This window comes from Gopherus evgoodei, chromosome 17, assembly GCF_007399415.2.
Source record: "Gopherus evgoodei ecotype Sinaloan lineage chromosome 17, rGopEvg1_v1.p, whole genome shotgun sequence".
Taxonomy (NCBI): domain Eukaryota; kingdom Metazoa; phylum Chordata; order Testudines; family Testudinidae; genus Gopherus; species Gopherus evgoodei.
The window spans coordinates 21887390-21915329 of record NC_044338.1 but is presented as its reverse complement, the minus strand read 5'-3'; the positions used below and the strand labels follow the sequence as shown (position 1 = coordinate 21915329).

Here is a 27940-nt window from a genome sequence, read left to right as displayed (position 1 = left end):
AATCTGTCTGGGGCCCGTCTCACCTCGGCGTAGAAGGCCATGCCGGTGACTCTCCAGTCCTCACATGGGGAGCTCAGGGATGGGGACAGGAGCTGCAGGATCCTATCCAGCGGTGCCTCACTCACTTGCACCAGAGCTCTGGGAGAGGCAAGGACAGTGTACAGAGCCGTGGTGGGGAGTCTGGGCAGTGTCTGGGCTGGCAGAGCTAAGCAACAGCTGCCTGGAGAGGCTCTGAACACCCTGGGGGGTGAGTGGGCCCAGACCAGCTCCTCTGCCCAAAGGCCCCCGAGTTACTGTAGAGGAGGCAGTAAGGTTTGGAATATTTTTCTGTGACTCAGTTTCCCCTCTCACCCTGGATTGCTACCCACTGGTGTGAAGGGGTTCCCTTCCCTCTGGACTAGGGAGCAGCAAGAACTGTGTAAACAGACTGTTGACTGCAACCTGTCTGGGCTGGGAGGAATGAACTCTCAGGAAAAGTCCCTGTCAGAAAGACACTGCCTGGGCGATGCAGTGGAAGACCACTGTAAGGCCTGGCAGTAAAGGGAGCAGTGATCACAGGGGGATGGTGCTGGAAGATGGGGGGCTGCCATGCGGCAGACTGGGGTAGGAGAGCTCTACTAGCCAGGCAGGGACAAGACAGAGTCCAGGAGTCTTGGCACCAGAGAGAAAGGTGCTGGCCAGCACAGATCCCAGAGGAGCTCTGCTTTGCCACGCAGTTCTGTATCCCCGGCCACTAGTCACTGGCTTGCTGTGAAGAGGCTGCCCTGCCACGCTGCCTCACTTCACAGGGGCCTGAGCTCAGAAAGTGGCGGCCCAGGGTCTTGAACTGGGGACTCTGCAGAGACAGCGGAAGGGCTGGAGGCTGACAGTCACCCACTCCAGGCTGTATCCCCCACCCCACATTGCCCCTCACTCCTCACCTCGCCAGCAGGGAGACACCCTCGGGGAAGCTGCGGGGATCCTCGAGGAGGCACCAGCCTCGCTCCTTGTCCAGGGTCCTGGCCACGTTCTGCAGGCCCTTGGTGAGCACTGCTCTGAGTGCCGCCACTGTCAGGCTGGGGAGACAGCAGGGCTGCTCTGGTGAACGGGGCTGCGGGACCCAGCTAATGCCTGGCCCTCCTCAGCCCCGTGCCCCCCATGTATCATTAACCCCCAAGGACAGAGGGGGAAACTGAGGCCCAGAGAGGGGCTGGAACTTGGCCAAGGATGCCCAGAGAATGAGGCAGGGACTGAAATCAGAACCCAGCTGCCTGAATCCCAGGGCCCAGCCCCACTGCCCAGGCTAAGGGGCACAACTGAAGCAGGGAGGGGGAGCAGAGCAGAGATGGGGGAGGGCAGAGGCCAGAGGGATCCTGTCAGCGGCAGACCATAGGGCTGGTGGCACCAGATCCTTCCTGGGCACTGACTGCAGGATGGGACGGATGGGGGCCTGGGGGGTGTCCTTGCCTCTAAGTGTTTCCTCTGAGGGGTAGCTGGTGGGGAATGGGAAGGGGTGTCCTTGTTCTCAGGCACTAGCTATGACGGGTGGTGGGGGCCGGGCAGGGGGTTGGGGTGGCCTTGTCCTTGAGCATTGCTGGTGAGGGGTGGGGGGCTGAGGTCGGATTGGGATGCCTTGCCCCAGGCACTACCTGTGGAGGGTGGGAGTAGGGTGCCCTTTTCCCAGACTCTATCTGAGGGGCTGGGGTGCCCTTGCCCCAAATGTTACCTGCGGGAGATGGGGGAGTAGGGTGCCCTTGCCCCAGATGTTACCTGCGGGAGATGGGGGTGGGGTGCCCTTGCCCCAGACTGTACCTGAGGGAGATGGAGGTGGGGTACCCTTGCCCCAGATGTTACCTGCGGGGGTGGGAGTGGGGTGCCCTTGACCCAGATGTTACCTGCAGGGTTGGGAATAGGGCGCCCTTTCCCCAGATGTTACCAGCGGGGGTGGGAGTAGGGTGCCCTTGCCCCAGACTGTACCTGAGGGAGATGGAGGTGGGGTACCCTTGCCCCAGATGTTACCTGCGGGGGTGGGAGTGGGGTGCCCTTGACCCAGATGTTACCTGCAGGGTTGGGAATAGGGCGCCCTTTCCCCAGATGTTACCAGCGGGGGTGGGAGTAGGGTGCCCTTGCCCCAGACTGTACCTGAGGGAGATGGAGATGGGGTGCCCTTGCCCCAGATGTTACCTGCGGGGGGTGGGAGTGGGGTGCCCTTGACCCAGATGTTACCTGCAGGGTTGGGAATAGGGCGCCCTTTCCCCAGATGTTACCAGCGGGGGTGGGAGTAGAGTGCCCTTGCCCCAGATTGTACCTGAGGGAGATGGGGGTGGGGTGTCCTTGCCCCAGACGTTACCTGCGGGGGGTGGAGGGTGGGGGTGCAACTCTCTTTGGGCTGGCCAGGGATCTCCGAACCCTGGCGGGCAATGCTGTGTAGCTGTCTGGGGTGCAACTGAGCTGGTACAGGAGGGCACAGCAGAGCTCTGGGAGCAGCGAGTCCAGCACATCCCAGACCGCTGCCCCCATCACCACCTCACCGATGGCACAGACCACCTGTGGGATGGGCCCACACGGTGTTAACAGGAGCTACTCCAACTCAACTCCGCTCCCCTGGCTGACATGGCCCATGGGCCCTTCTCTGCCCCAGAAGGGTCTGTGCAGAGGGGAGGGGGCAGAGCCTGCCCCAGAGGGGTCTCTGCCTTATGCCAGTTGAGGGCCCTCTTCCTTCCATGAAATCTGCCCTGGAAGGACCTAGCAGCCAGGGCCAGCTCTAGCAATTTTGCCGCCCCAAGCACGGCGGCACGCCACGGGGGGCGCTCTGCCGCTTGCCGGTCCCACGGCTCCGGTGGACCTGCTGCAGGCGTTTCTGCGGACAGTCCGATGGTCCGGCGGCTCCGGTGGACCTGCCGCAGGCGTTTCTGCGGACAGTCCGATGGTCCGGCGGCTCCGGTGGACCTGCCGCAGGCGTTTCTGCGGACAGTCCGATGGTCCGGCGGCTCCGGTGGACCTGCTGCAGGCGTTTCTGCGGACAGTCCGATGGTCCGGCGGCTCCGGTGAACCTGCTGCAGGCGTTTCTGCGGACAGTCCGATGGTCCGGCGGCTCCGGTGAACCTGCTGCAGGCGTTTCTGCGGACAGTCCGATGGTCCGGCGGACAGTCCGATGGTCCGGCGGCTCCGGTGGACCTGCTGCAGACGTTTCTGCGGACAGTCCGATGGTCCGGCGGCTCCAGTGGAGCTGCTGCAGGCGTTTCTGCGGACGGTCCGATGGTCCGGCGGCTCCGGTGGAGCTGCTGCAGCCGTGTCTGTGGGAGGTCCACCGGAGCCGCCTGCCGCCCTTCCAGCAACCAGCAGAGCGCCCCCTGTGTTGCGCCGCCCCAAGCATGCGCTTGGCGTGCTGTGGCCTGGAGCTGGCCCTGCTAGCAGCTCCCAGCCCAGCCAGCAATGGGATCCAGCAGCCCATGAACCGTGTCACAGAATCACAGAATATGAGGGTTGGAACCTGGAATATCAGGGAGTCCAACCCCCTGCTCAAAGCAGGACCAACCCCAACTAAATCATCCCGGCCAGGGCTTTGTCAAGCCTGACCTTAAAAACGTCTAAGGAAGAAGGAGATTCCACCACCTCCCTAGGGAACCCATTCCAGTGCTTCACCACCCTCCTAGTGAAATAGTGTTTCCTAATATCAACCTAGACCTCCCCCACTCTGAGCCTAGTTCCATCTTCTCTGGAACCCCCCTTCAGGTAGTTGTTCCACAGCCCAGTGCTGGTGGAGGGTAGGGTGCTGGCTGCCCCCTCCCCGTAGCTGCCACACCCACAGCCCCTTGCACTCACCGAGAGGGAATTGGCAACGGCTACCTCCTGGGTCTCAGCCCTTTGCTCTGCTGCTGGCCCCCTGGGGATCTGGTCCAGCAAATCCTTTAGGATGTCCTGGGAGAAATCCTCAGCAGCCAGAGCTGCCCAGAGTTCCTTGCTGTCCCTAGAGCATAGCAGACCCAGAGACACCCATCAGTGGGAGCCTCTGCTCCTGGCCCAGCCACCACCTCACTGCGGCTGGGGCCCTTCTCATGGGCAGCGCCCACCCTAAGGCCCTGGGGTGAAAGGTGTGGGCACCTCAAAGAGCAGGTTAAAGAAACCAGCCTGGCCTTACTGCCCCACTAATGCTCCCTCGGGAGCCACGGCCTGGCCCTGGGGACTCTCAGCTGAGAAAGGACTTCTGAGTCCCAGGCCAGAGCGGCTCAGACCTCTCCTTCTGCAGGCTGGGCTTCCAGACAAAGGACAGGACTCCCCAGGCAGCCCCGCACCCCCAATGGCTGGGGGAGCTTGCGGGTCTGAACTTGGACCGGTGACTTTGAAGTGCAAGGGGCCATGCGTGTGGAGCAGGAACTGAGGCTGACTCAGCAGTACCCCCAAAAGTGTTGGGCCAAATGCAAGCACACACTTGGCTTGTGTTTAGGACCAGCCTGGACCTGTTCCCCCCGCCCTTGCCCCAGAGATCAGGGGGGTGCGTGTGCGGTAAACCTCGATAGGAAAGAGCCGGGGAATCCTGTCCAAGCTGTGGAATCACATCAGCCCTTGGACCAGGGATGTGGGGCAAAGGCATCTCCTGGGTTGCTCCCAGGAACATGTGGCTCACCCCACCGCTAGGAGACCCGTGCTGGGCCAGGCGCGGCACTCACTTATCCAACGGTAGGGGGCGCTGTAGGAGGTAGGTGACCACAGCCTCCTGGTGGTGCTGAGCCAGCAGGGAGACTGCCTGGGCCAGGAGCCCTCTCAGCTCAGGGTCGTCCGTGCAGCGCAGGTAGGTGCTGGTGATGCTCAGGATGGCCTGGACCTGGCCGTGACAGAGAGGTTACCCTGACCCACTCCTCGGGATTGCCAGCGGTGGAGAAACCTCCCCACCACATACCTCCCTCCTCTCACCTGGCCCCCCAGCCGGCCCCTCCCCGTCACATATCATCCTGCACTCACCCAGCCCCCCACCCTGTGCGGGGGGAAGGGGTTGCTGCCTCCCTGCAGCTCTCAATCAGAGCCCCTGGCAGACAGTCTCAGGGAGTCTCGCTGCCCACAAACCCAGCCCCAAACACCCACGGCCAGCCCAGCTTTACTGTGTCCTTCAGGTCACTGGCGCGGTCTGTCAGGAGCGTGTGAAACCACAGGACACTGGCCTGGTCACAGGCCCGGCTCACGGCCCCCAGGCTCTCCAGCAGGGTCTGGGTGAAGGGCAGGATCTCCGCCTTGGGCAGGGCCCTGCTGACCATCTGCAGAGAGAAGGGCACAGCCCCGGCCTGGGGTCAGCCCGACGCCTCGCTGCTCACTCCTCAGCCAGGCAGGGCCCCGGGAGAGTCTGGCCATGAGCAGGGAGCAGGGTTGTCCCTGGCTGCGCTCCCCTGCAGGCTCCGGGCCCCTCTGGGGAGAATCCCTACCCCAGAGATCCAGGCAGAGCCAGTGGGTGCTGGGAGGGGCGTGGAAGTCTGCACAGTGCTGGGGCATCCCGCATCCAGGTAGTGGAGTTCCTGGGTCTGCCCGTTGCTGTTGCCCATGGGAGATCCACACTGTCACCCAGCATGCCCCTGTGGCTCTATGAACCCTCCTGATTACTGACAAGGAGCCTCCCAGTTGCCAGCTCATTGCCCCAGCCCCTGAGGCCTCCCCCAAGCAGCTCAGCCCAATAGCCCCCTCCCCAGGTGGCCCAGCCCGGTAGCGCTTAGAGTCCTTACTTTGGCCAGTTTGATAGATGCGTCCCACACCTCCTCAGGATCTGCACTCTGCAGCTCCTGACACACGCGCCTCAGTGCCCACTGCTTATCTCGGTCCCTCAGGGTCCAAGGCTGCTTGGCAACTGCAGGAATCAAAAAGGGGAAGATGCTTAGCCTGGCCTGTGGGCCTGAGCCCTGCCCCTTGGGTGCCATTATTAGTGCACTCAGCTGCTGAGACTGAGGGCCCAGCTTACTGGCCGTCTATTCACCCCAAGGCATCTGCAATGCCATACCCTGAATGGGCCCTCTAGTCACGCCGTGCCACCCTGGGCCAGGCCCTCTAGTCACGCCGTGCCACCCTGGTCCAGGCCCTCTAGTCACGCTGTGCCACCCTGGGCCAGGCCCTCTAGTCACGCCGTGATACCCTGGGCCAGGCCCTCTAGTCATGCCGTGCCACCCTGGCCCAGGCCCTCTATTCATGCAACACCACCCTGGGCCATGCCCTCTATTCACGCCACGCCACCCTGGCCCAGGCCCTCTATTCACATTATGCCACCTTGGGCCAGGCCCTCTAGTCATGCTGTGTCACCCTGGGCCAGGCCCTCTAGTCAAGCCACGCCACCCTGGCCCAGGCCCTCTATTCACGCAACGCCACCCTGGGGCATGCCCTCTATTCATGCCACGCCACCCTGGCCCAGGCCCTCTATTCACATTATGCCACCTTGGGCCAGGCCCTCTAGTCACGCCGTGCCACCCCTGGGCCATGCCCTCTATTCCACCGTGCCACCCCTGGGCCATGCCCTCTAGTCACGCCACGACACCCTGGGCCAGGCCCTCTATTCACGCCGTACCACCCTGGGCCATGCCCTCTATTCCACTGTGCCACCCCTGGGCCATGCCGTCTATTCACACCATGCCACCCCTGGGCCAGGCCCTCTATTCATGCCATACCACCCCTGGGCCATGCCCTCTAGTCACGCCATGCCACCCCTGGGTCATGCCCTCTATTTGTCCCCATGGCACCCCTGGGCCATGCCCTCTAGTCACGCCATGCTACCCTGGGACATGCCCTCTATTCACGCCATGCCACCCCTGGGCCAGGCCCTCTATTTGTCCCCATGGCACCCCTGGGCCATGCCCCACAGCATCCCTGGGTCATGCCCTCTATATGCCCCAGAATGCCCGCTACACTGTGTTCTGACCAGGCCCCAAGGCCTCCGTACCTTGTATGTCTAGCAGGCACCCAATGGCATCCCCTGCGCCCTGGCGGATGCTGCCCAGTGAGTCACAGGTGTAGGGGCCCAGCATCCCAGCCAGAGAGCTGAACTGGCCAGGAGGGATCAGTGTCTGGTTAGGAAAAGAAAGAAAACAACAAATGGGCTTGGCCTGGATGCAACCAGCCTCTCGCCTCGCCTTGGCCCAGGATCCTCACACCAGGCAGCGACCTCACTCTGCCGACAGCTGCCTGCTCCCAGGGACCAGCCTGACTACCATGAGAGCAGGCCCTTTCCCCGCAGGGACCCATAGCCAGGGAGGTACTGAGGGGCTGCCCCCAGGCCACTCTCTGCTGTGCCGGGGCTACTGAGGCCCAGGGATCCCGCTCTGCCCTTCCCCATATGGGAGCCGTGGGGACGCCCTGGGGCAGAGGCAGTGCCTGAGCCTGCTGCAGGCAGGCACTGGGCCAGGCAGGTGGGGTGGTACTCACGGTGATTGTGACCGTCTGGAGATATGCCTTCAGCAGGTGGGTGCTGACCCGCATGGCACGTGCACGCTCCCACACTTGCTTTGACACCAGCCATCTCTGCAGGAGCTGCGGGCAGAGCAGGGCAATGAGCAAGCCCCCACCAACTGCACCTGGAGGAGGAAGGGCCCAGAGGGGGGAGGAGGGAATGGAAACTGGAGAGGCCTCCGCATGGCACCTCCTGGGCCATGCCCAGAGCAGTGCTCTGCTCCCAGCCCCCTGAAGGGGGAGGGGCTGGATGAACAGCCGTGGTGCAGGTCTTCAAAGGGATGGAAACCAGGGAAGTGGGGCCAGTCCAACTGCCCTCCCCTCTGGGGTGCAGCACTCCAGGGAGTGTTTCTGCTCAGACAAGGGGGGGAGAGCTCAGTGGTTTGAGCATTGGCCTGCTAAACTCAGGGTTGTAAGTTCAATCCTTGAGGGGGCCACTTAGGGATCTGGAGCAAAAATCTGTCTGGGGATTGGTCCTGCTTTGATTTAAGTGGGGCGGGGGGGTGGACGAGATACCTCCTGAGGTCCCTTCCAACCCTGGGATTCTATGATTCTAAGGAAGTTCTTCCCCCCTCTAGCTTCTGTCTGAAATGAGCCCCATGTTGGGCAAAGGCTGAGCCTAACCCTCCCAGACCCCAGGACACATGCAGCCCCAGCAATGTTGGGCCAAGATGTGATGAAGTGGGACTGTTCTTCTTGTTCCCTCTGAATACTGTGTGGGGGCCTCAGTTCTTGGCCAACCCTCTGTCAACTGGCAACTAATGGCCAGGCCCTTCCCCTCTGCAAGGGGATGTGGGAGAACAAAGAGATCAGGTGACCTCCTGGCCTGGAGAAAGGGGCTGAGCAGAGAGTAGGGGCTGGAGGGGGTTTCAGTTTGGGGCTGGCTGGGGACAAGGAGTGTGGGCAGACGGGGGAGTCTGTCTCACAGTCCCCCAGAATGGACTCGGCCAAGGGGTCCAGTTCACTGTACCTACAAACTCTGTTTTAGACCGTGTTCCTGTCATCGAACAAACCTCTGTTTTACTGGCTGGCTGAGAGTCACGTCTGACTGCAAAGTGGGGGGGCCGGACCCTGTGGCTGTCCCAGGACCATGCCTGGGTGGACTCGCTGTGGGAAGCACATGGAGGGGCAGAGGATGCTGAATGCTCCAAGGAGAGACCCAGGAGGTGAAGCCGTGTGCGTTTCTTGCCCTGCAGACAGTCTGCTCCAAGGGAGAGGAGGCTCCCCAAAGTCCTGCCTGGCTTGGTGGGGAGCAGTTCCAGAGCATCGCCCGGGGACTCCGTGACACAAGGCCTCAGGCCAGATCCACTCCTGAAGTGACTCCTGTTTGCAGGGGGCTCTGACAGCCCTCCTGATGGGAAATCACTCCTCTTTCTTCCGGGGGATGCCTGAACCCTGAAACACTGGACTGGACCCCCGCACACACACTTTCCTGGAGTCTGGGACTTCGCTCTCCCCTAGTGCATCTCCAGACCCACAACACCCCGCTTCCACAGCCCGACTCCTCACCCCTGCTCCCCACATTAAAGGCCATACCCAGGCAGGCTCTTACTCCGGGGTGGGCAGGAGGCTGGGAGGTGAGTCTTGTCCCTGAGGTGACAGGGGCCGGCGAGGAGTCTGGACACAAGGACAGGAGACCTCTCTGCCCAGCCCCCACTCACCCGGAAGATTCTCTGGAGTCGTTCTGGCATTTCATCCTCCTCCAGTAACATCTGCATCAGCCCCTCCAGGGTGGCCATGGTGCTGGCATAAAGAGTCTGCAATCCAGAGGGACGAGTGAGGCCCTGAAGCAGCTGGCAAGAGGCAGAGGGGGCTGGTACCTAGGCCCAGCCCTGTGGGAATGATGCCTGTGGGGGTACCCGGGCAGGGGCAGGCAGGATGGGCTGTCACATACCTGGACAGGCCCTACGTCCTCAGTGAGCTCCTGGAGAGGCAGGGAGAAGACACTATCAAGACACTGCTCCATCAACTCCTGATTCTTCTCGCAGCTCAGTGGCTGCTTCACTTTACTGGCAGGAGAGAGCATGGAGGCGTTAGAGGCTCGCCATTCCCCTGCCGGTGAGCATGGAGAGACCCAGAGACCTCTCCAGGCCAATACCTTCCCCCTGCTTCCTTCCCTGCCTCCCTCCTCCCTCCTCCTCCTGGGGCTCTCCTGGTGCCTCCACCCCTGCCCCTTCTCCCCAGGGCTCTCCCCTTGCTCTCTGTTGTGTGCAGGGGTTGCTCTGCCAGCAGGCAGGTGCTCTGTGCCCAGCTGGGCTCTCCTGCGAAGATCAGGAGCAATCTGCAGTGATCTGAGTCCCAGGGAGCTCAAAGTATCACCACGGCTGAGCTGACGGGACTGTTTCAGCTCTAGGGGCCATGCCACCCTGGGAACTGACCTCTGGCTCTAGGAAGGCTGGGCAGCTCTCCCCACACTAGTGCCATCATGGGGGTCACACTCCTGCCTCATACACTGCCCTCACAGCCCACGTCAGGGCTTGCCCATGCTGGTCTCTGTGTGTAAGGATGGCCAAAGTGCCAGCTGGCATGGAGGGGGCCAGGGGCAGAGCAATACCCACCTCAGGTGCCTGATGGCCACCATTGCCTCCTGGAGAACTGGGGAGAGCAGGGAGCTCCGTGGCTCAGCCTTAATGATCTCCTGAAGTATACACAGAGAGACCAAGAACATGGGGGGAGCCATGGTATCCCTGGGGGCGACACTGGGACCTCCCACCCACCTCCAGGGGGACTGACATAATGCCCAGAAATGCAGGGGTGCGGAAGCTGATGGAACCTCCCTATGCCAAGGGGCTGGGTCCCCAACCCCAAGCCAGCCCCTGCGTCCAGCCAGCAGCCTCAGGGCAGGTTTGGAGAGCATTGGGATGACCTCCTAAGAGCAGCCCATTCCCCAGTTACTCCCAAGGACACAGTTATCCCAGCTCAGGGCAACAATGAGGCCATGAGGCCGCTCCCCCAGGACTGGGGATCCCCCTACTCACCAGCAGCTGGCTGAGCAGCTCCTGTTTGTGAGGAAGCTGGTGGGGTTGGGATTCCCCGCTCCTCTGGACAGCCAGGCTGACTGCAGAGATGCTCTCAATGAAGCGCAGAGTAAGGGCCATGTCCTACATGCCCGCAGAGAGGAGAGTGGGAATGACAGTTGGATGCAGCATTCCCAGCCCTTTGGGGTGAGTACAGGCTTCCACTCTGGCCACTCCACCACCCCACCCTGGAGAGGCCTCTGGCCACCGCCTCGCTCCCCTCATAGGAAGGGCCCAAAGTCACATGGCACCCTTATGGGGATGGTCCCAGAAGCTTAGGAATACCCCCACCCCACAGAAGAGAACCAGGTTCATGGAACAGCAGCATAAACTAGTCCCATGCACCAGCATCCCCAGGGCTGAGACTGAGTCTGGCTGCCTGCAGCCCACAGCCTGGCCCAGCCCCAGCCTTCCCGCAATTCTAGCAGATGCCCCAGCCCGAGCTGCATGGGCTCTGGGGGACATGGTAGGATCACACTCGCTGCTCATTACCGTATGCCTGGTGTTCAGTCCTAGTGCCTGAAAAACAAAATATGAGCAGCTGTGAAACATCAGCACTGAAGCCTCCTGGGATATGCCAGGGCCCCCAGAGCCACCTCCCCCTGCAGGAGGCAGCATGGAGCCGTGCTTATTGTTCCAGGGGGCCCTGGGACCCACCTCCCTCCAGTTCCTGTGCAGGTTTAAAGCTATATGGTCCAGGGAAAGGAGGAGGACTGGGCTGGGAGCCACAGGGCCCTAAAAGGTGAGCAGAGCCCCAACTGACTGCTTCCATCCCCGCTATCCTCCCATCGATCCATCCATCCATCCATCATAGAATCACAGAATATCAGGGTTGGAAGGGACCTCAGGAGGTATCTAGTCCAACCCCCTGCTCAGAGCAGGACCAACCCCAACTAAATCATCCCAGCCAGGGCTTTGTCAAGCCAGGCCTTAAAAACCTCTAAGGATGGAGATTCTACCACCTCCCTAGGGAACCCATTCCAGTGCTTCACCACCCTCCTAGTGAAACAGTGTTTCCTAATATCCACCCTAGACGTTCCCCACTGCAACTTGAGACCATTGTTCCTTGTTCTGTCATCTGCTAGCACTGAGAACAGCTGAACTCCATCCTCTTTGGAACCCCCCTTCAGGTAGCTGAAGACTGCTATCAAATCCCCCCTCACTCTTCTCTTCTGCAGACTAAATAAGCCCAGTCCTCTCAGCCTCTCCTTGTAAGTCATGTGCCTCAGCCCCCTAATCATTTTTGGTGCCCTCCACTGGACTCTCTCCAATTTGTCCACATCCCTTCTGTAGTGGGGGGACCAAAAATGAATGCAGTATTCCAGATGTGGCCTCACCAATATTGAGTAGAGAGGGATAATCTTGATCTGTGGCAAGGTTCCTACTAATACAGCCCAATATGCCGTTGGCCTTCTTGGCAACAAGGTCACACTGTTGACTCCTATCCAGCTTCTTGTCCACTGTAATCCCCAGGTCACAGAATCATAGAATATCAGGGCTGGAAGGGACCTCAGGAGGTCATCTAGTCCAACCCCCTGCTCACAGCAAGACCAACTCCCAGACAGATTTTTGCCCCAGATCCCTAAATGGCCCTCTCAAGGATTGACCTCACAATCCTGGGTTTAGCAAGCTAATGCTCAAACCACTGAGTTATCCCTCCCTCTGAACTGCTGCTTAGCCAGTCTGTCCCCAGCCTGTAGCGGTGCATGGGATTCTTTCTTCCTAAGTGCAGGACTCTGCACTTGTCCTTGTTGAACCTCATCAGATTTCTTTTGACCCAATCCTCCAATTTATCTAGGTCATGCTGGACCCTATCCCTACCCTCCAGCTTATCTACCTCTCCCCCCAGCTTAGTGCCATCTGCGAACTTGCTGAGGGTGAAATCCATCCCATCATCCAGATCATTAATAAAGATGTTGAACAAAACCGGCTCCAGGACCGACCCTTGGGGCACTCAGGCATTGATCACTACCCACTGAGCCTGACAATCTATCCAGCTTTCTATCCACCTTATAGTCCATTCATCCAATCCATACTTTTTTAACTTGCTGGCAAGAATAGTGTAACAAAAGCTTTCTAAAAGTCACCTCTCTCTCCACCGCCCCCGCTGTCCTGGACTCACCAGTGACCCCTTCAATCCATGCTGCCCTCTCCCCGGGGCCTGAGGTCCGATCCTGTGAGGCCCTGGGAGCCCAATCTCAGAGGGTAGAAGGGATGGCATGGAGATTGGGACCAAGTTCTGCAGGCAGATACCTGGGAGCTGGTACTGTAATGGTGCAGGATTTTGGGTACAATCTTGTCCGCCAGCTGAGGGAGCAGCTGCTGGGGGGGCGCCTGGGCTGCTGCACTGCTGTAGAACAGCAGGAGGGCGCTCTTCACTCTGTTCCTCTCCTGTGGGGCCTGGCCCTGGGGCAATGAAGAGAGGAGAAAGGATGTCACTGGGGAAAGGCCTTTCCCTCCCCAACTCCCGACCGCCCACGGCAAGCGCTTCCTTGGGGCTCATGGGCTGAGAAGATTGTTCCCTAGATTCTATAAACACTGACCCTGCCAGCTCTAACCCCCACCTCCAAGAACAAACTTCTGGTTCTCCATGCCCTCCCTTGGATAGAACCAGCCCCTAGACCTGTGCTCCCCACATGCCCTGGGGGTGATCCCCCAGCTTCACCCCTGCCTACTTAACCAGTTCCCTCAGGTGATCACCCATGTGGCTACAGAGAGGCTCCATCTCCAAATCCAGACAGGGTCCACTTGGATCAGAACCATGGTTCTGCCTGGGCCAGCTTTGGGCTCTGATAATCAGAAACTTGGTTAACCCAGCCCAGCCCCTCTGCACTGCCAGTCTGTGCCTTGCTGGCCCGGACCCCAGCCAACAGCCCCATGAAGACAGGGTTGGGGGCTGGGACAAGCAGGGTGCTGTACCTTGCATAAGTTGAGATGCCAGGAATCCTCCCCCTCTGCTATTTCGTCCTCAAAGTCGCCCAGAGCTCTCAGGGTGGCATCCAGCTGCTCCCTGGCACAGAGCTGCAGGCAGGAGCCAAGGCACTGGGAGCAGAGAGCTCGGAGTCAGTCAAGAGCCATCAGCAACTCCAGAACAGCGTGGAGCCCCCCCAGTCCCAGCACTTCCAGTCACAGCCAGTCTCCCCAGTCCCCGGTCCCAGCACTTCCAGTCACAGCCAGTCTCCCCAGTCTGCAGGCCCAACGCTCCCAGTCACAGCCAGCCTCCAGGCCCAACACTCCCAGTCACAACCAGTCTCCAGGCCCAACACTCCCAGTCACAACCAGTCTTGCCAGTCCCTGGGCCCAGTGCTCCAGTCCCTCCTTAGTCACCCCCAGGAGCTCCAATCACACACAAAGGCCACAGGCCACTGCCTGGGGGAAGGGCCCTCCAGAGTTCTGGGGTGCAGGCAGGCTCTGCCCCTCACCTCCATCTCTGCACCATTCAGATAGTCGGCCATGGACAGCAGCGTCCGGAGCTGTCCTGTCACTGAAGCCACATCCCTGCTCATGGCCAGGGCTGTGCCCAGAGCCTTGTAGAGGAAAGCCTGAAAGAGAGTGCAAGGGAGGGCTTAGCCCCAGCCCCGGGGAGGGCAGACTGTGCCACTGCTGGGGTGAAGGCCAGGCCAGTCTGGGCCAGGATCAGGATCCCTAGCTTCAGGCAGGGCCTGGCCCCACCTGCACAAGAGGAACTGCAGGGCTTGGTTTCACTGGCGTGGGACTTCCCCCGCACCCTCTGCCCCTCCCCAGAGCCTCTCAGTACCAGAGAGGCCTTCTCTGGGAACTGACCTTCTCCACTGAGGCGCTGGCATAGCTGCCTATCTGCCGGATCAGTTCCTGGCTCAGATCCTGGCTCCAGACACCCTCTTTGCTCCTCCCCAAGGTCTTTCGGAGGAACTGTGTGGAAAGGAGCCGGAGACAGGTGTGACATTGCACAACGTATGTTTTATGGAAATATGCTTATGAACATGAATACGATGTAACTGAAATATGCTTTATGCAAAAGGTCTCTTGTAAGGTATCAGCCTTCCCAGAGCCCTCCTGGCCTGCGGTCCTAGACAGAGGACACTGGGGCCAGCACTGAGTAAGCCCAGCCCAGGGGCTTCCAGCTGCCACTCCCAGTGCAGGGGCTCCCCCGACAGAGAAATGCAAGGGAGGTGAGTGAGGAGGGGGCTTTCATCGCTGAGAACCGAGGAGCTGAGCATTTTAGAACTGGCAGAGTGTCATAAACAGATAGCTAAGGGTTAATGTTCTTTTACCTGTAAAGGGTTAACACAGGGAACCAAACACCTGACCAGAGGACCAATCAGGAAACAAGACTTTTTCAAATCTGGGTGGAGGGAAGTTTTGGGTGTGAGTTCATTGTTCTTTGTCTTGTGTCTGTGCCCTCTCGGCTCTGAGAGTGATTTTTCTGTCTCCAGGCTTTCTAATCTTCTGTTTCCAAATTGTAAGTACAAGGATAGTAAGACAATAGATTTATATTGTTTTTTTGTATTTACATGTGTGTAGTTGCTGGAATGTTTTAAATTGTATTCTTTTTAATGTCCTTTTTCTTTCTTTTTATATAAAGCTTTCTTTTTAAGACCTGTGGGAGTTTTTCTTTAGTGGGGACTCCAGGGATTTGAGTCTGCAGCTCACCAGGGAATTGGTGGGAGGAAGAAGTCAGGGGGGGGAAATCTCTTTGTGTTAGATTTACTAAGCCTGACTTTGCATACCCTCTGGGTGAGGGGGAGAGATTAGATCTCTCGGTACTTGTGTTTCCAGGACTGGAAGCAGGGAATCTCCTAGGGTCGTCCAGGGAGGGGAGCCTGGGAGGAAGTAACAAGGAAACAAGGGGAGGGGGTTATTTCCCTTTGTTGTAAGACTCAAGGCATCTAAGTCTGGGGGTCCCCCAGGGAATGTTTTGGGGAGACCACAGTGAGCTAGGCACTGTATAATTCCTAGCTGGTGGCAGCAAATACCAGGTCCAAGCTGGTAACTAGGCTTGGAGGTTTTCATGCTAACACCCATATTTTGGACGCTAAGGTCCAGATCTGGGAAGAAATGTTATGACATGGTGGCAGCGTTGTGGGAAAGATACAATCCAGAAGCCAGTAGGAATATTATATTTTTCTTTTCTCTGCTAGGGGCTTTTAAGCAGAGAGGATTTGGTTTTAAAAGGAACCAGAGAGAAATTTTTTTTCTGTTCTCTCCTGGCAGTAGCTTGCATATTAAGCAAGGAACCATTAAAGAACTATTAGGGGTCTTTTGTTAAACATAGCACTCCCATTGAGAGTCAAGTACCCAGCACAATACACATGCAAATAAAGTGGTTTTTCTGGTTTACTTTACATTTAAAAGATTAGCTAGAGGAAGAAAAAAAAGGCACTGTTGCTAGGCAGACCCCAGGAGACAACAGAGCCAGCAGTTCAGACAACAAACACCGGAGGGCACCCCAACACAAGAAAAGAGGAACCAGAATGTCACGAAAACCAGAAGCAGTATAGCTGGAAGCAATGGAAAAACAGATAGAACTACTAAGAACACAAATGGCCAGAGATGAGGCAACTCACAAACAAGAGATGGAAAGGCTACAAAAACAAGAAGAAGCCAAAAATGCAGCCCACCACAGAAAACTACAAGAAGAAGAGGCAGCCTACCGCCGAGAAATGGAAAAACAACAAAAAGAAAGTGAAGAGAGGGAAAAACAGAGAAAGCATGAACTGGAATTAGCGCAGGCTGGGCAGCATGCACCATCCAATCCTAACAACCCTTCGCCAATTATGGTTCCACAGCACAAGAAATTTCCCACCTACAAGGCAGGTGATGACACTGAGGCCTTCTTAGAAAATTTTGAAAGAGCCTGTCTTGGGTACAGCATCCCTGAAGACCAGTACATGGTGGAATTGAGGCCACAGACCTTTAGCAGAGGTGGCAGCTGAAATGCCAAAGGACCGAATGAACGATTATAAACTGTTTCAAAACAAGGCCAGATTAAGAATGGGGACAACCCCGGATCATGCCCATCGGCATTTCAGAACCCAAAAGTGGAAACCAGATGTGTCATTTCCCAGACACGCCTACTACGTTGGGAAAAATTATGAGGCCTACATATCAGGAAACAATATTAAATCCTTGGACGAACTGCACCTCCTCATACAAATGGAGCAGTTCTTGGATGGTGTTCCTGAGGACATAACACGGTACATACAAGATGGAAAACTCAAAAATCTCACCGAGGCGGGGGAGATTGGAGCCTGATGGATGGAAGTGGCAGAAAGCAAGAAATCTACTGTCAAGGGGAACGAATACCCCAGGGGGCACACTGACCATAAACCCTACAACCGAGGGCAACCAAAGACCCCACCTACAACCCAAGGAAAGCCACAGACACACTATTCTTCCACTTCACCAGTCTCCAGTAACTCACCTCGACCCAGTGACCAGTCAGCTGGAAGATGCTTCAAGTGTAATGACCTGGGACATACAAAGGCCAACTGCCCAAAGAATGCCAACCGAGTGCAGTTCATTACACCACCATCACACCAAAGATCCCCAGGCCCAGATGCCTCTCAAATACTTTTGGAGCGAAGGGAAAATTTGAGAGTGGGCGGAAAGAAGGTTACTGCGTGGAGAGACACGGGGGCACAAGTGTCAGCTATCCACCAATCCTTCGTAGACCCCAAATTCATCAACCCAAAGGCCCAAGTGACAATTTACCCCTTCATGTCACAAGCTGTAGACTTGCCTACAGCTGAACTGCCTGTCCAGTACAAAGGCTGGTCAGGAATGTGGACTTTTGCAGTCTATGACAATTATTCCATCCCCATGCTACTGGGGGAAGACTTGGCCAACCAGGTGAAGCGGGCCAAGAGTGTGGGAATGGTTACACGTAGCCAAACCAGGTAAGCTTCCAGACCCATTCCTGTTCCTGAGCCGTCCACAGACGCCCCGTCTGTGTTACCAGAGACCCAGACAGAGGTAGTGGACCCGAAGTCCATGCCAACCACTGAAACAGCCACAGCGCCTCCAGTCCCAGGCCCGGAACTGGAACAGCAACCAGCACCAGCAAGTGCAACCACATCTTCAAACTCAACACCAGAGGGCGCCAGCGAGCCAAAACTGGCAGAAGCACAAGACAGCCATACCCAAAAGGCTCAGCCAGAGCCTGAAATACCCTCAGGTGCACCAGCGGAGAGCGGTTCACCAGCAACGGAAACAGCCCCATCACCTACATCACTTCCAGAGGGACCAAGTCCAAGTCCACAGTCTGAGGAAGAACTGGTGACCCTAGCCTCAAGGGAACAGTTCCAGTCTGAGCAGGAAGCAGATGACAGCCTTCAGAAAGCTTGGGCGGCAGCACGGAGCACCCCACCGCCTCTCAGCTCTTCTCACCGATCCCAGTTTGTTATAGACCAAGGACTTTTATACAAGGAGATTCTTTCTGGTGGACACCGGGAAGAATGGCAGCCGCAAAAACAGTTGGTGGTTCCAACTAAGTACTGGGGGAAGCTCTTAAGCTTAGCCCATGATCATCCCAGTGGCCATGCTGGGGTGAACAGAACCAAGGACTGGTTGGGGAAGTCCTTCCACTGGGAGGGGATGGGCAAGGATGTTGCCAAGTATGTCCGGTCTTATGAGGTATGCCAAAGAGTGGGAAAACCCCAAGACCAGGTCAAGGCCCCTCTCCAGCCACTCCCCATAATTGAGGTCCCATTTCAGTGAGTAGCTGTGGATATTCTGGGTCCTTTCCCAAAAAAGACACCCAGAGGAAAGCAGTATGTACTGACTTTCGTGGACTTTGCTACCCGATGGCTGGAAGCAGTAGCTCTAGGCAACAACAGGGCTAACGCTGTGTGTCAGGCCCTAACAGACATTTTTGCCAGGGTAGGTTGGCCCTCCGACATCCTTACAGATTCAGGATCTAATTTCCTGGCAGGGACCATGAAAGAACTATGGGAAATTCATGGGGTGAACCACTTGGTTGCCACCCCGTACCACCATCAAACCAATGGCCTGGTGGAAAGGTTTAATGGAACTTTGGGGGCCATGATACATAAATTCGTCAACGAACACTCCAATAATTGGGACCTAGTGTTGCAGCAGTTGCTGTTTGCCTACAGGGCTGTACCACATCCCAGTTTAGGGTTTTCACCATTTGAACTTGTGTATGGCCATGAGGTTAAGGGGCCATTACAGCTGGTGAAGCAGCAATGGGAGGGGTTTACGCCTTCTCCAGGGACTAACATTCTGGACTTTGTAAGCAACCTACAAAACACCCTCCGACACTCTTTAGCCCTTGCTAAAGAAAACTTAAAGGATGCTCAGGAAGAGCAAAAGGCCTGGTATGACAAACATACCAGAGAACATTCCTTCAAGGTAGGAGACCAGGTTATAGTCTTCAAGGTGCAACAGGCCCATAAGATGGAAGCATCATGGGAAGGGCCATTCATGGTCCAAGAGCACCTGGGAACTGTGAACTACCTCATAGCATTTCCCAATTCCTCACTAAAGCCCAGAGTGTACCATGTTAATTCTCTCAAGCCTTTCTATTCCAGAGACTTACAGGTTTGTCAGTTTACAGTCCAGGGAGATGATGCTGAGTGGCCTGAAGGTGTCTACTACGAAGGGAAAAAAGACGGTGGCGTGGAAGAGGTGAACCTCTCAACCACCCTGGAACGTCTGCAGCGGCAACAAATCAAGGAGTTGTACACTAGCTCCGTCCCATTATTCTCAGCCACCCCAGGATGGACTGAACGGGCATACCACTCCACTGACACAGGTAATGCTCACCCAATTAGAACCCCACCCTACCGGGTGTCTCCTCATGCCCAAGCTGCTGTAGAACGGAAGATCCAGAACATGCTACAGATGGGTATAATCCGCTCATCTACCAGTGAATGGGCATCTCCAGTGGTTCTGGTACCCAAACCAGATGGGGAAATACGCTTTAGCATGGACTACTGTAAGCTAAATGCGGTAACTCGTCCAGACAACTATCCAATGCCAAGCACCGATGAGCTATTGGAGAAGTTGGGACGTGCCCAGTTCATCTCTACAATCGACTTAACCAAGGGGTACTGGCAAGTACCGCTAGATGAGCCTGCCAAAGAGAGGTCAGCATTTATCACCCATGCGGGGGTGTATGAATTTAATGTGCTTCCTTTCGGGTTGCGAAATGCACCCGCCACCTTCCAGACGCTGGTAGATGGTCTACTAGCAGGACTGGGTGAATATGCAGTTCCCTACCTCGATGATGTGGCCATTTTTTCAGACTCCTGGCCTGAACACCTAGAACACCTGGAAAAGGTCTTTGAGCGCATCAGGCAGGCTGGACTAACTGTTAAGGCCAAAAAGTGTCAAATAGGCCAAAACAGAGTGACTTACCTGGGGCATCAGGTGGGTCGAGGAACCATAAACTCCCTACAGACCAAGGTGGATGCTATCCAAAAGTGGCCTGTCCCAAAGTCAAAGAAACAGGTCCAATCCTTCTTAGGCTTGGCCGGGTACTACAGGCGATTTGTACCACACTACAGCCAAATCGCTGCCCCACTGACCAACCTAACCAAAAAGACCTAGCCCAATGCAGTTAAGCGGACTGATGAGCGTCAAAAGGCCTTTACCCAACTTAAGGCGACGCTCATGTCTGACCCTGTGCTAAGAGCCCCGGACTTTGACAAGCCATTCCTAGTAACCACGGATGCATCTGAGCGTGGTATAGGAGCAGTTCTCATGCAGGAAGCAATGGATCACAACTTCCATCCTGTCGTGTTTCTCAGCAAGAAACTGTCTGAGAGGGAAAGTCATGGTTAGTCAGTGAAAAGGAATGCTATGCCATTGTGTACGCCCTGGAAAAGTTACGCCCATATGTTTGGGGACGGCGGTTCCAGCTACAAACTGACTATGCTGCGCTAAAGTGGCTTCATACTGCCAAGGGGAACAACAAGAAACTTCTTCGTTGGAGTTTAGCTCTCCAAGATTTTGATTTTGAAATTCAGCACATCTCAGGAGCTTCTAACAAAGTAGCTGATGCACTCTCTCATGAGAGTTTCCCAGAATACATCGGTTAAAAAATTGTCCGTCATATGTAAAAGTCTTGTAGTTTACATACTTAGTAGCATATGTAAAGGTGCATGTGTTGTATTCATCTGTTTCTTCAAAAGCTCTAGGAATGTTTTAAATTGTATTCTTTTTGGATAAAGCTGTTTATTCATTTTTCTTTTAAGCAATTGACCCTGTATATTGTCAACTTGATACAGAGCCTATTTTAATGTCCTTTTTCTTTCTTTTTAAGACCTGTGGGAGTTTTTCTTTAGTGGGGACTCCAGGGATTTGAGTCTGCAGCTCACCAGGGAATTGGTGGGAGGAAGAAGTCGGGGGGAAAATCTCTTTGTGTTAGATTTACTAAGCCTGACTTTGCATACTCTCTGGGTGAGGAGGAGAGAGATTAGATCTCTCAGTACTTGTGTTTCCAGGACTGGAAGCAGGGAATCTCCTAGGGTTGTCCAGGGAGGGGAGCCTGGGAGGAAGTAACAAGGAAACAAGGGGAGGGGGTTATTTCCCTTTGTTGTAAGACTCAAGGCATCTGAGTCTGGGGGGTCCCCCCGGGAAGGTTTTGGGGAGACCACAGTGAGCTAGGCACTGTATAATTCCTAGCTGGTGGCAGCAAATACCAGGTCCAAGCTGGTAACTAAGCTTGGAGGTTTTCATGCTAACACCCATATTTTGGACGCTAAGGTCCAGATCTGGGAAGAAATGTTATGACACAGAGGAAGTGTGCTAAATCACCTGCTAGGGCAACTCTCCTGACTGCCAGCAGGGACAGCCCTGGCCCAGGATCTAACGCTTTCATTTCCATAGCACTGCTTGTCCCAACGCTCTTTCCAGCCACACACAGGAACCTCCTTTTCAGTGAAATGCAACTCTCTCTGGGGTGGAGCGTGGCAGCTGCTTAACAGCCCAACAGTGGGGGCAACAGGAAATTCTGGCCAAGGACACCAAGCCAAACTCTGACTCTCTAAACCAGGTCCCTCCATGAGGAACTAGCCCAGGGCTGCTTCACTCTGGGGCTGGGAGAATGAATAGAAGCCCTCATGTTACCTCCAACAGCTTGTGCTCCCACGCGGTCTGGTCCAGAGAGAACTTGCTATGTCCTAGAGAGAGTGGTACAGAGCTGGCCATTAACCAAGCACCCCAGGGAGGCTCTTCTGGATCCCCTTGACTACACTGGGGTCCCATCTGCATTGGCATTCTGCCCTTCCCAGGGGACCCTACACCAGGGTCCCATCCACACTGAAGCTCCTGCCCTTCCCACTGTGCAGGTCCCTACATAGGGATCCCATCCGCACTGGAGTTCTTGCCCTTCCTCCCATGACAGGGGTACCCTATTCCAATGTGGCAGGGCCTCGTAGGGAATACGTGTCCCATCTAGGTTTCCCAGGAGCCAACTCTAGCCAGTCTGGCTGCAGGGTGCTGGCTGTGCCCTCAGCAGCTCTCTCTCCCACAGCTCAGCTCTGATCGCACCTCACTCTCTGTGACGAACTGGGAATGTTCTTAATGTTTGCTCCAAATATTGTGTTGGTGCCTCAGTGTCCCCTATGCAGTTCTTAATATCTAGGTGTGAGCAATCAGGTTTGGGGCTCTGCTGCATCAGTGGGTCACCTGCATCAGTGGGACAGAGCTTTGCATCTCCCCCACCGCCCAGGCTGCTCCATGACCCCCACACCACACAGGGGGATTGCCCGGAACCTGGGCAGGGGCAGAGCAGCGGGGCAGCCACTAGCAGAGCTGTGCCGGAGGCAGGGGTGGGCATGTGTGACCAGCATCAGCACTGCAGAGCACATGCAGAGGTGCAGACATGTGGCCTTCTCCCCCAGGGATCCCTTCATGATCCCCCCTCTGCTCCTCAGGTACATCCCACTGTGCTGTGGGAGAGGTTCCTCAAGGGGCTCCCTGGGGCCTGCCCTCCCTTAGCAGATCCCCGCTGGTACCCCAGGGCCCCCAAGCCCGTGACTGGGGCAACTTGGGGCTGTGATCCCCGGGGCTGAGCACTGCTGCACTGACCTGGCTCCCTGCAGTCTTGGGCTGCTTGTCTGTGCTGCTGCCGCTTCGTGGCCAGGACCCTCAGGCAGCGGCACAGGGAAGTCATGGAATCAGTGTAAGGGGTGCGGGTAAGGGGTGCAGTGTAAGGGGTGCGGGTAACACAGCCCAGCAGCCGTTCCCAGAGCTCCTGCAGAGACGAGGGTGAGAGAGCCCAGGGCTAGGTGAATCCTGTCCCTCCTGTCCCACTCTGCCCTCCCCATCTGACCCCTGTTCTGCCCCTTCCCCTCACCCCCTCTGAGCCCCGCTCTGCCCCCCTCCCCTCAGAGTCCAGCTCTGCCCCTCCCCATCACCCCCTCAGAGCCCTGTTCCCTCCCCCTCAACACCCATATGCTATCACTGTTCAATTACGGACCAAGGCCCAATTCTGCTTCCAGTAAAATCAACAGAATGTCCCCCGGGCTCTGATTCTCCCCTTGCACTGGTGTAAATCAGCAGTGACCACTGAAATCAATCACCCTGGTGTCCCAGGCCTGGTCCTGCTCTCACTCAGCCTGGTGTAAATCAGGGGTAACTGCGATTAAGCCAATGGAGTCCCTCACCTGGCTGATCCCCCTGTCCGAGGCAATGATTATTTCTAAGGTGGCCAGGCTGCTTTTCTGGACCATTTTTTCCAGCAGCCCCCCCAGGGGAAGGCTCCGAATTGGACGCTCCTGGAAAAGATGAGCACAGGGTCACTCTCTGTGTGGAGGAGCAGCTCCCATGCCTGGGAGGTGGGGGGGGGTGACACTCGGCATGGAGTGCGGGGAGGGTCCTACTGGCATCTCTGGGGTGAAGCCATTAGTCAGGGATCTGGGGGCGAGTGTGTTCCATGCTGGGGACGAGCTGGCCAGAAACCAGTTGTAAGTGGCAAAGTGCAATTTGCACCAATTTGGCACTGGGGGGGAGGGGGAACAAAAGGAGTGTGACTCACATGCCATGGGGATGGAGGTGAGTGCCAGGAAGAGCAACTAGTGGGAGGGGAGAAGGGGGGGAATCCAGGTCTGATGGATAGAGAGCTGACCTTGCCCCTAACCAGCGAGTTGGCCAACGCAGCAAGCTGCAGGGCAATGTAGTTGAGAGGCCATCCCTCCACTTTATCCAGGTACCCTGCTGAGACCAGGGTGCCAATGGCCTGTAGGACAGCCACCCTCACCTGCAGGGCCAGGAGGAGACACTGTCACAGAGGGTAGTGAGACAGAGGGTGAGACGGCTGGCAGCAGCACAGACACCAGCATGTCCCTCCACACACCAGCACTAGGCCCCGTTGGACCCGAGAGGGATCCTGATCTCGTGATAGCACCCGGCACTGCCCGCCCCACCTGCACCTGGCACTGCCCGCCTCACCCGCACCTGGCACTGCCCGCCTCACCCGTACCCGGCACTGCCCACCTCTCCCGCACCCGGCACTGCCCGCCTCTCCCGCACTGCCCACCTCTCCCGCACTGCCCACCTCTCCCGCACCCGGCACTGCCCGCCTCACCCGCACCCGGCACTGCCCGCCTCTCCCGCACCCGGCACTGCCCGCCTCTCCCGCACCCGGCACTGCCCGCCTCTCCCGCACTGCCCACCTCTCCCGCACCCGGCACTGCCCACCTCTCCCGCACTGCCCACCTCTCCCGCACCCGGCACTGCCCGCCTCACCCGCACCCGGCATTGCCCGCCTCTCCTGTACCCGGCACTGCCCACCTCTCCCACACTGCCCACCTCTCCCGCACCAGGCACTGCCCGCCTCACCCGCACCCGGCACTGTTGTTCTCTCACCCTGGGACTCCCATCGGTAAGAACTGATTTCACTGATTTGATGCACAGGTGTTTCAGCCTGGCCATCCTCGGAACTGGAAGAGACGGGCACACATCATCACTAAGCCAGAGCCACAGAGAAGCTCCGTATGGCCGGGGGCAGGATCACAGAGTCCCCCCACCTCATTGGAACAATGTACCCATGTGTCTTCAATAAGGCCGCCTGGTGAGGGCTCCCACGCTCATCCTCACTCCCCTCCTCCCCACCCGAGTGCCCCTTGCAAGCTGGGCCCCGGCAGGGGCACCACACCCTCACCTGTTCCCAGCCATGGCTGGTGCAGGCAGGCTCACCTTCAGTGTCCGAGTGTGCAGAGCTTTGGGGTGTGTCTGTCCAGCGCAGCATGGGAGCACGGGGAAGACTGTCCATTGCTACAGGGAGCAGGTCACACCCAGGGCCCTGCAGCCAGACCCACAGGCCCTGAAGCTGCATAGCGGCTCTGTGCTGCACCAGGCACTCGCTCTGACATGATATAAGGGAAAGTCTCTGAGCTCTTGCTCCCCTGCTCCTACCTTCAGCACCAATAACATATGACATCAGGGCCAGGATCCCCACACGGGTATCTCCCCTGCCCATCTCCAGTTTTCGATGGAAAATCCCCAACAGCTCTGATAGATAAGAACGGGCTACAGGGAATAGGAAACAGAATGATGGACAGTGAGGAGTGAGCTCTCCTCTCCTGCACTGAATCAGGGATCCGGACCCAGCACCAGGAGCTTTGAGGCACCCCATGCCCCGCTCGTCTGGGCTGCAGCCTCTCACCACCACCCCCTTTCTGAGCTGCAGGAAGACGTGGGAAATCTCTGTGTAGTTCTCCCTGCAGAGCCGGTAGGGCCACTGCACTTTGGAAGTGACCTGTGGGGAGATGGGAACAGGTCAGAGGAGCCTGCTCGCTCAAACAGGAACCTCCCAAAGGATCCAGGGCCCAATTCTGCAACTCCTCAGACCCCAGTGCAGATTCACGCTGATGGGGCTAGGAGTAGGATTCAGAACCGGATTGGGCCATGTGACCATCACAGATCCTGCGGTACGTACTGCGTATGACATAGCCAGAGCCCAGAGAAGGGACTAAAGGACCTGATCCTGCTCTCACTTATACCAGGGTAAATCAGGAGAAACAACCCCAGACTCCACACAAGAGAGGAGAACTGGGCCCACAGACACTAAGAGCCTGATCCTGCGCGGTGCTGAGCGCTGTTGATTCCCACTGTATGGAATGCTGAGGGCACAGGGAGGTCTCCAGTACGGGGGCGGGGAGCACTGTGCACTCTACGGATGCCTGCTGGCGTCCCTGAGTTCTACTGGCCCCAGCACACTCATGCCAGCCCCACTTCCCCATACCTGGTAACTCAGCGTATGGGAGATGGCCTCCACATACATCTCTGGGATCGGGTTGTTGGAGGAAGAGGCCTGCAAGATCTCTCCCAGAACCTGCAACAGACAGGAAGAGATGTTAGGCAGAGCCGGCACAGGGGAGCAGCAGGTCCCAGCTGCACTGACATCAACTCATCAGCCACAGAGGTGTCTGCTTCATCCCCGGCTGAAGGCTCTGGGGAGAAAGAGGTTCTCATCACCCTGGAAGCGTGGTGAAGTGGGGAATTCTGCTTAGTGCAGAGGTCCAGATTCTGCTCTGACCCTGGGGCAGCAGCTCACTGGCCATGATGGAGTCACTCCTGCCTGACATGGGTGGGATTGGGGAATTGGAGCCCCAGATCTGAGCAACCCTGACACATGGACTGTTGGAGTTCTGGATCCTGGTCCAGAGTCGGCCTCTCAGCCAGCCCTCCTCCACACAGCTAGAGCCATGAGCGCTCTGCAGTCCGGGGGCAGGCTGGCCGTATGCTATGCACACTTGTGGAGCAGGTGAGAGATCTCCTTCCCTTCCTCCCTCCTGCCCCAGCTACTCTGCACAAACCTGACTGGCTGGGGGGACTGCCGCTCAAACACACAGACTTAACTCGGACCGGGGGGGGGGGGGGTGGGAGTTGAACAAATGGTGTGGGGCAGCCTGGGAAATTTGGAAAGAAAACAAAGAAGCAGCAGGACAGGAGCCCTGAGCTAAGGCAAGGTGGGAGCTGCTGGCAGGAGAGCCGGCTGCTGGCAAAAGGGGGTTTGTGTAAACTCTCAGGAGCTGAGACCACTAACCAACCCACAATGCTGAGCTCACTCAGCCCGCCAGCGCCACCCAGAGCATGGTCCGGCTGGACTGACCCCAGGGGCATGGGGCAGAGAGTCTGTGTGTGTCGAGCCAAGGGGTACAGCTGTTTTGCTGTAAGCTGTGCTGTGTAACCCCTAGTGGGGATCCTGGCCTGGGTCTGCTCCAGCCTTTGCCGGGGTCAGAGAACAGTGTTGTGCTGTTGTTATGTGTGATTGTTCCAGGAGTCAACTCTGACCCCCTAGGAGGGGGGTTGGTGCTGGGACCCCTTCCCAGCCCTGGGAACCCCCATCCAACATACTGCAGCTGATCTGACAGCTCACTTGCTGGCCCATGGAGCCTGCAGGGAACACTCTCCCCCCCTCACCTTGGTGATGTAAAAGGCCTCGATGTTCTTCCCATACTGAGCCAGGAGCAGGGGGATGTCCCCATAGATCTGGTTTTGCAGTTCCTCCCTGGGCAGCAGGATGTTCAGCATTGGCCCCAGGGCCTTGAGGACAGCCAGTTTGACCTGTCGAGAGATGGGTACGGGGTGACTGCTGGCTTGGTCCCCTGCAGCTCAGTCACTGGATCCTGTACTTCTCCTTCCAGCACTGGCTCAGGCACCAAGAGCAGTAGGGACCAGCCTGAGATGCAGGGAGATCAGTTTGGCCTCTATGCTGCAGGAGGACATTGGCCAAGGAATCCTGGCTCTTAGCCCTCCACCTCCACAGCCCCTAGCATCCGGTGACATTCCCCACCCCAAGACAGGAGAGATTTCCACCCGGGGTCTGCTCCTTACAAAGGGGCCAGGGGCGAAAGGGCTTGTGGGGAGATGCAGAGCAAGTGACCTGTGGCCACAGTGCCTGTGCGAGCCCCTCACCTCTGTGTCCTCGCTGGGCAGCCAGGTGCTGATGAGGTACCGGTACATGGGGAGCAGGTATGCAGAGAAGCGCTGGAGCGTGATTTGTGGATAGGTGCTCCTCTCCCAGCTCCTCAGGTAAGTGCTGATTGCCCCACACATGCACTCCAGGGCTGTTGGGGGTGGGGGCAAAGGGCAGCTCAGTCCAGGGCTGAGACATGGTTCATTACAGAGCAGCTCAAACTCTGCCACTCTCAGGAACTTCAGTCTCTGCAGGGGTCTACTCCCACCTAGCCCCCTGTGCGCCAGGGATCATGCTGCAGACTCTGCCCCCTGCCTTCTGGGGTTCATGCTGCACTTTCTGCCCCCTCCTTCCCAGGGTTCATGCTGCAGCCTCCAGCAGGCAGGACACGTGGGTCTCTGCAGACAGTGACGTAGGATTGCCAACCCTCCAGGATTGCCCCAGATCTCCAGGAATCAAAGATTAATCTTTCATTAAAGATTATGTCATGTGATGAAACCTCCAGAAATACAGTCAACCAAATTGGCAACCCTAAGTGAGGCTCCTTGGGGCATGACATGAGTCCCTGCAGGCAGCAGACGTGACAGAGACAAGGCCGGGCCCTGATGCCATGGAGCCAATGATGACACACCTGTCAGTGTGCCGAGATCCAGCA

The 27940-nt window shown here is 57.3% G+C and overlaps 2 protein-coding genes across 2 annotated transcripts; both read right to left on the bottom strand.

The window, feature by feature from the left end:
- Nucleotides 1–53: 53 nt before the first annotated feature.
- Nucleotides 54–10568, bottom strand: LOC115636567 (maestro heat-like repeat-containing protein family member 2A). Its single transcript, XM_030536847.1, has 12 exons — nt 10377–10568; nt 9957–10036; nt 9293–9407; nt 9060–9155; nt 7375–7479; nt 6893–7016; nt 5691–5812; nt 5079–5231; nt 4650–4804; nt 3805–3949; nt 921–1055; nt 54–138 (listed from the first exon to the last, which is right to left on the bottom strand). The coding sequence occupies exons 1-12, from the start codon at nt 10494–10496 to the stop codon at nt 118–120; spliced, it is 1371 nt and encodes a 456-aa protein (XP_030392707.1). The 5' UTR covers nt 10497–10568; the 3' UTR covers nt 54–117.
- Nucleotides 10569–12548: 1980 nt separating this feature from the next.
- On the bottom strand, nt 12549–27425 carry LOC115636660 (maestro heat-like repeat-containing protein family member 2A). Its single transcript, XM_030537028.1, has 12 exons — nt 27285–27425; nt 26790–26933; nt 25609–25698; nt 25030–25122; nt 24561–24666; nt 24231–24304; nt 22452–22617; nt 21489–21541; nt 14199–14306; nt 13838–13957; nt 13335–13457; nt 12549–12821 (listed from the first exon to the last, which is right to left on the bottom strand). Exons 1-12 carry the CDS (start codon nt 27423–27425, stop codon nt 12549–12551), a joined length of 1491 nt encoding a protein of 496 aa, XP_030392888.1.
- Between the last annotated feature and the right edge of the window lie 515 nt (nt 27426–27940).

Excerpts from the sequence above, each read along its gene's own strand:
- LOC115636567 (XM_030536847.1), bottom strand. The coding sequence starts at position 10,496 with ATGGCCCTTACTCTGCGCTTCATTGAGAGCATCTCTGCAGTCAGCCTG. Across the intron at positions 7,480-9,059 it reads GACTCCAGAGAATCTTCCGG|CTCCTGCAGAGATGGCTGGT; the intron begins GTGAGTGGGGGC and ends CTCTGCCCGCAG. Across the intron at positions 5,232-5,690 it reads CATCTATCAAACTGGCCAAA|ATGGTCAGCAGGGCCCTGCC; the intron begins GTAAGGACTCTA and ends TTCTCTCTGCAG.
- LOC115636660 (XM_030537028.1), bottom strand. The coding sequence starts at position 27,425 with ATGTGTGGGGCAATCAGCACTTACCTGAGGAGCTGGGAGAGGAGCACC. Across the intron at positions 25,699-26,789 it reads AGGCCTTTTACATCACCAAG|GTTCTGGGAGAGATCTTGCA; the intron begins GTGAGGGGGGGA and ends TGTCTGTTGCAG. Across the intron at positions 22,618-24,230 it reads TTACCGATGGGAGTCCCAGG|GAGCTCTGGGAACGGCTGCT; the intron begins GTGAGAGAACAA and ends TCGTCTCTGCAG.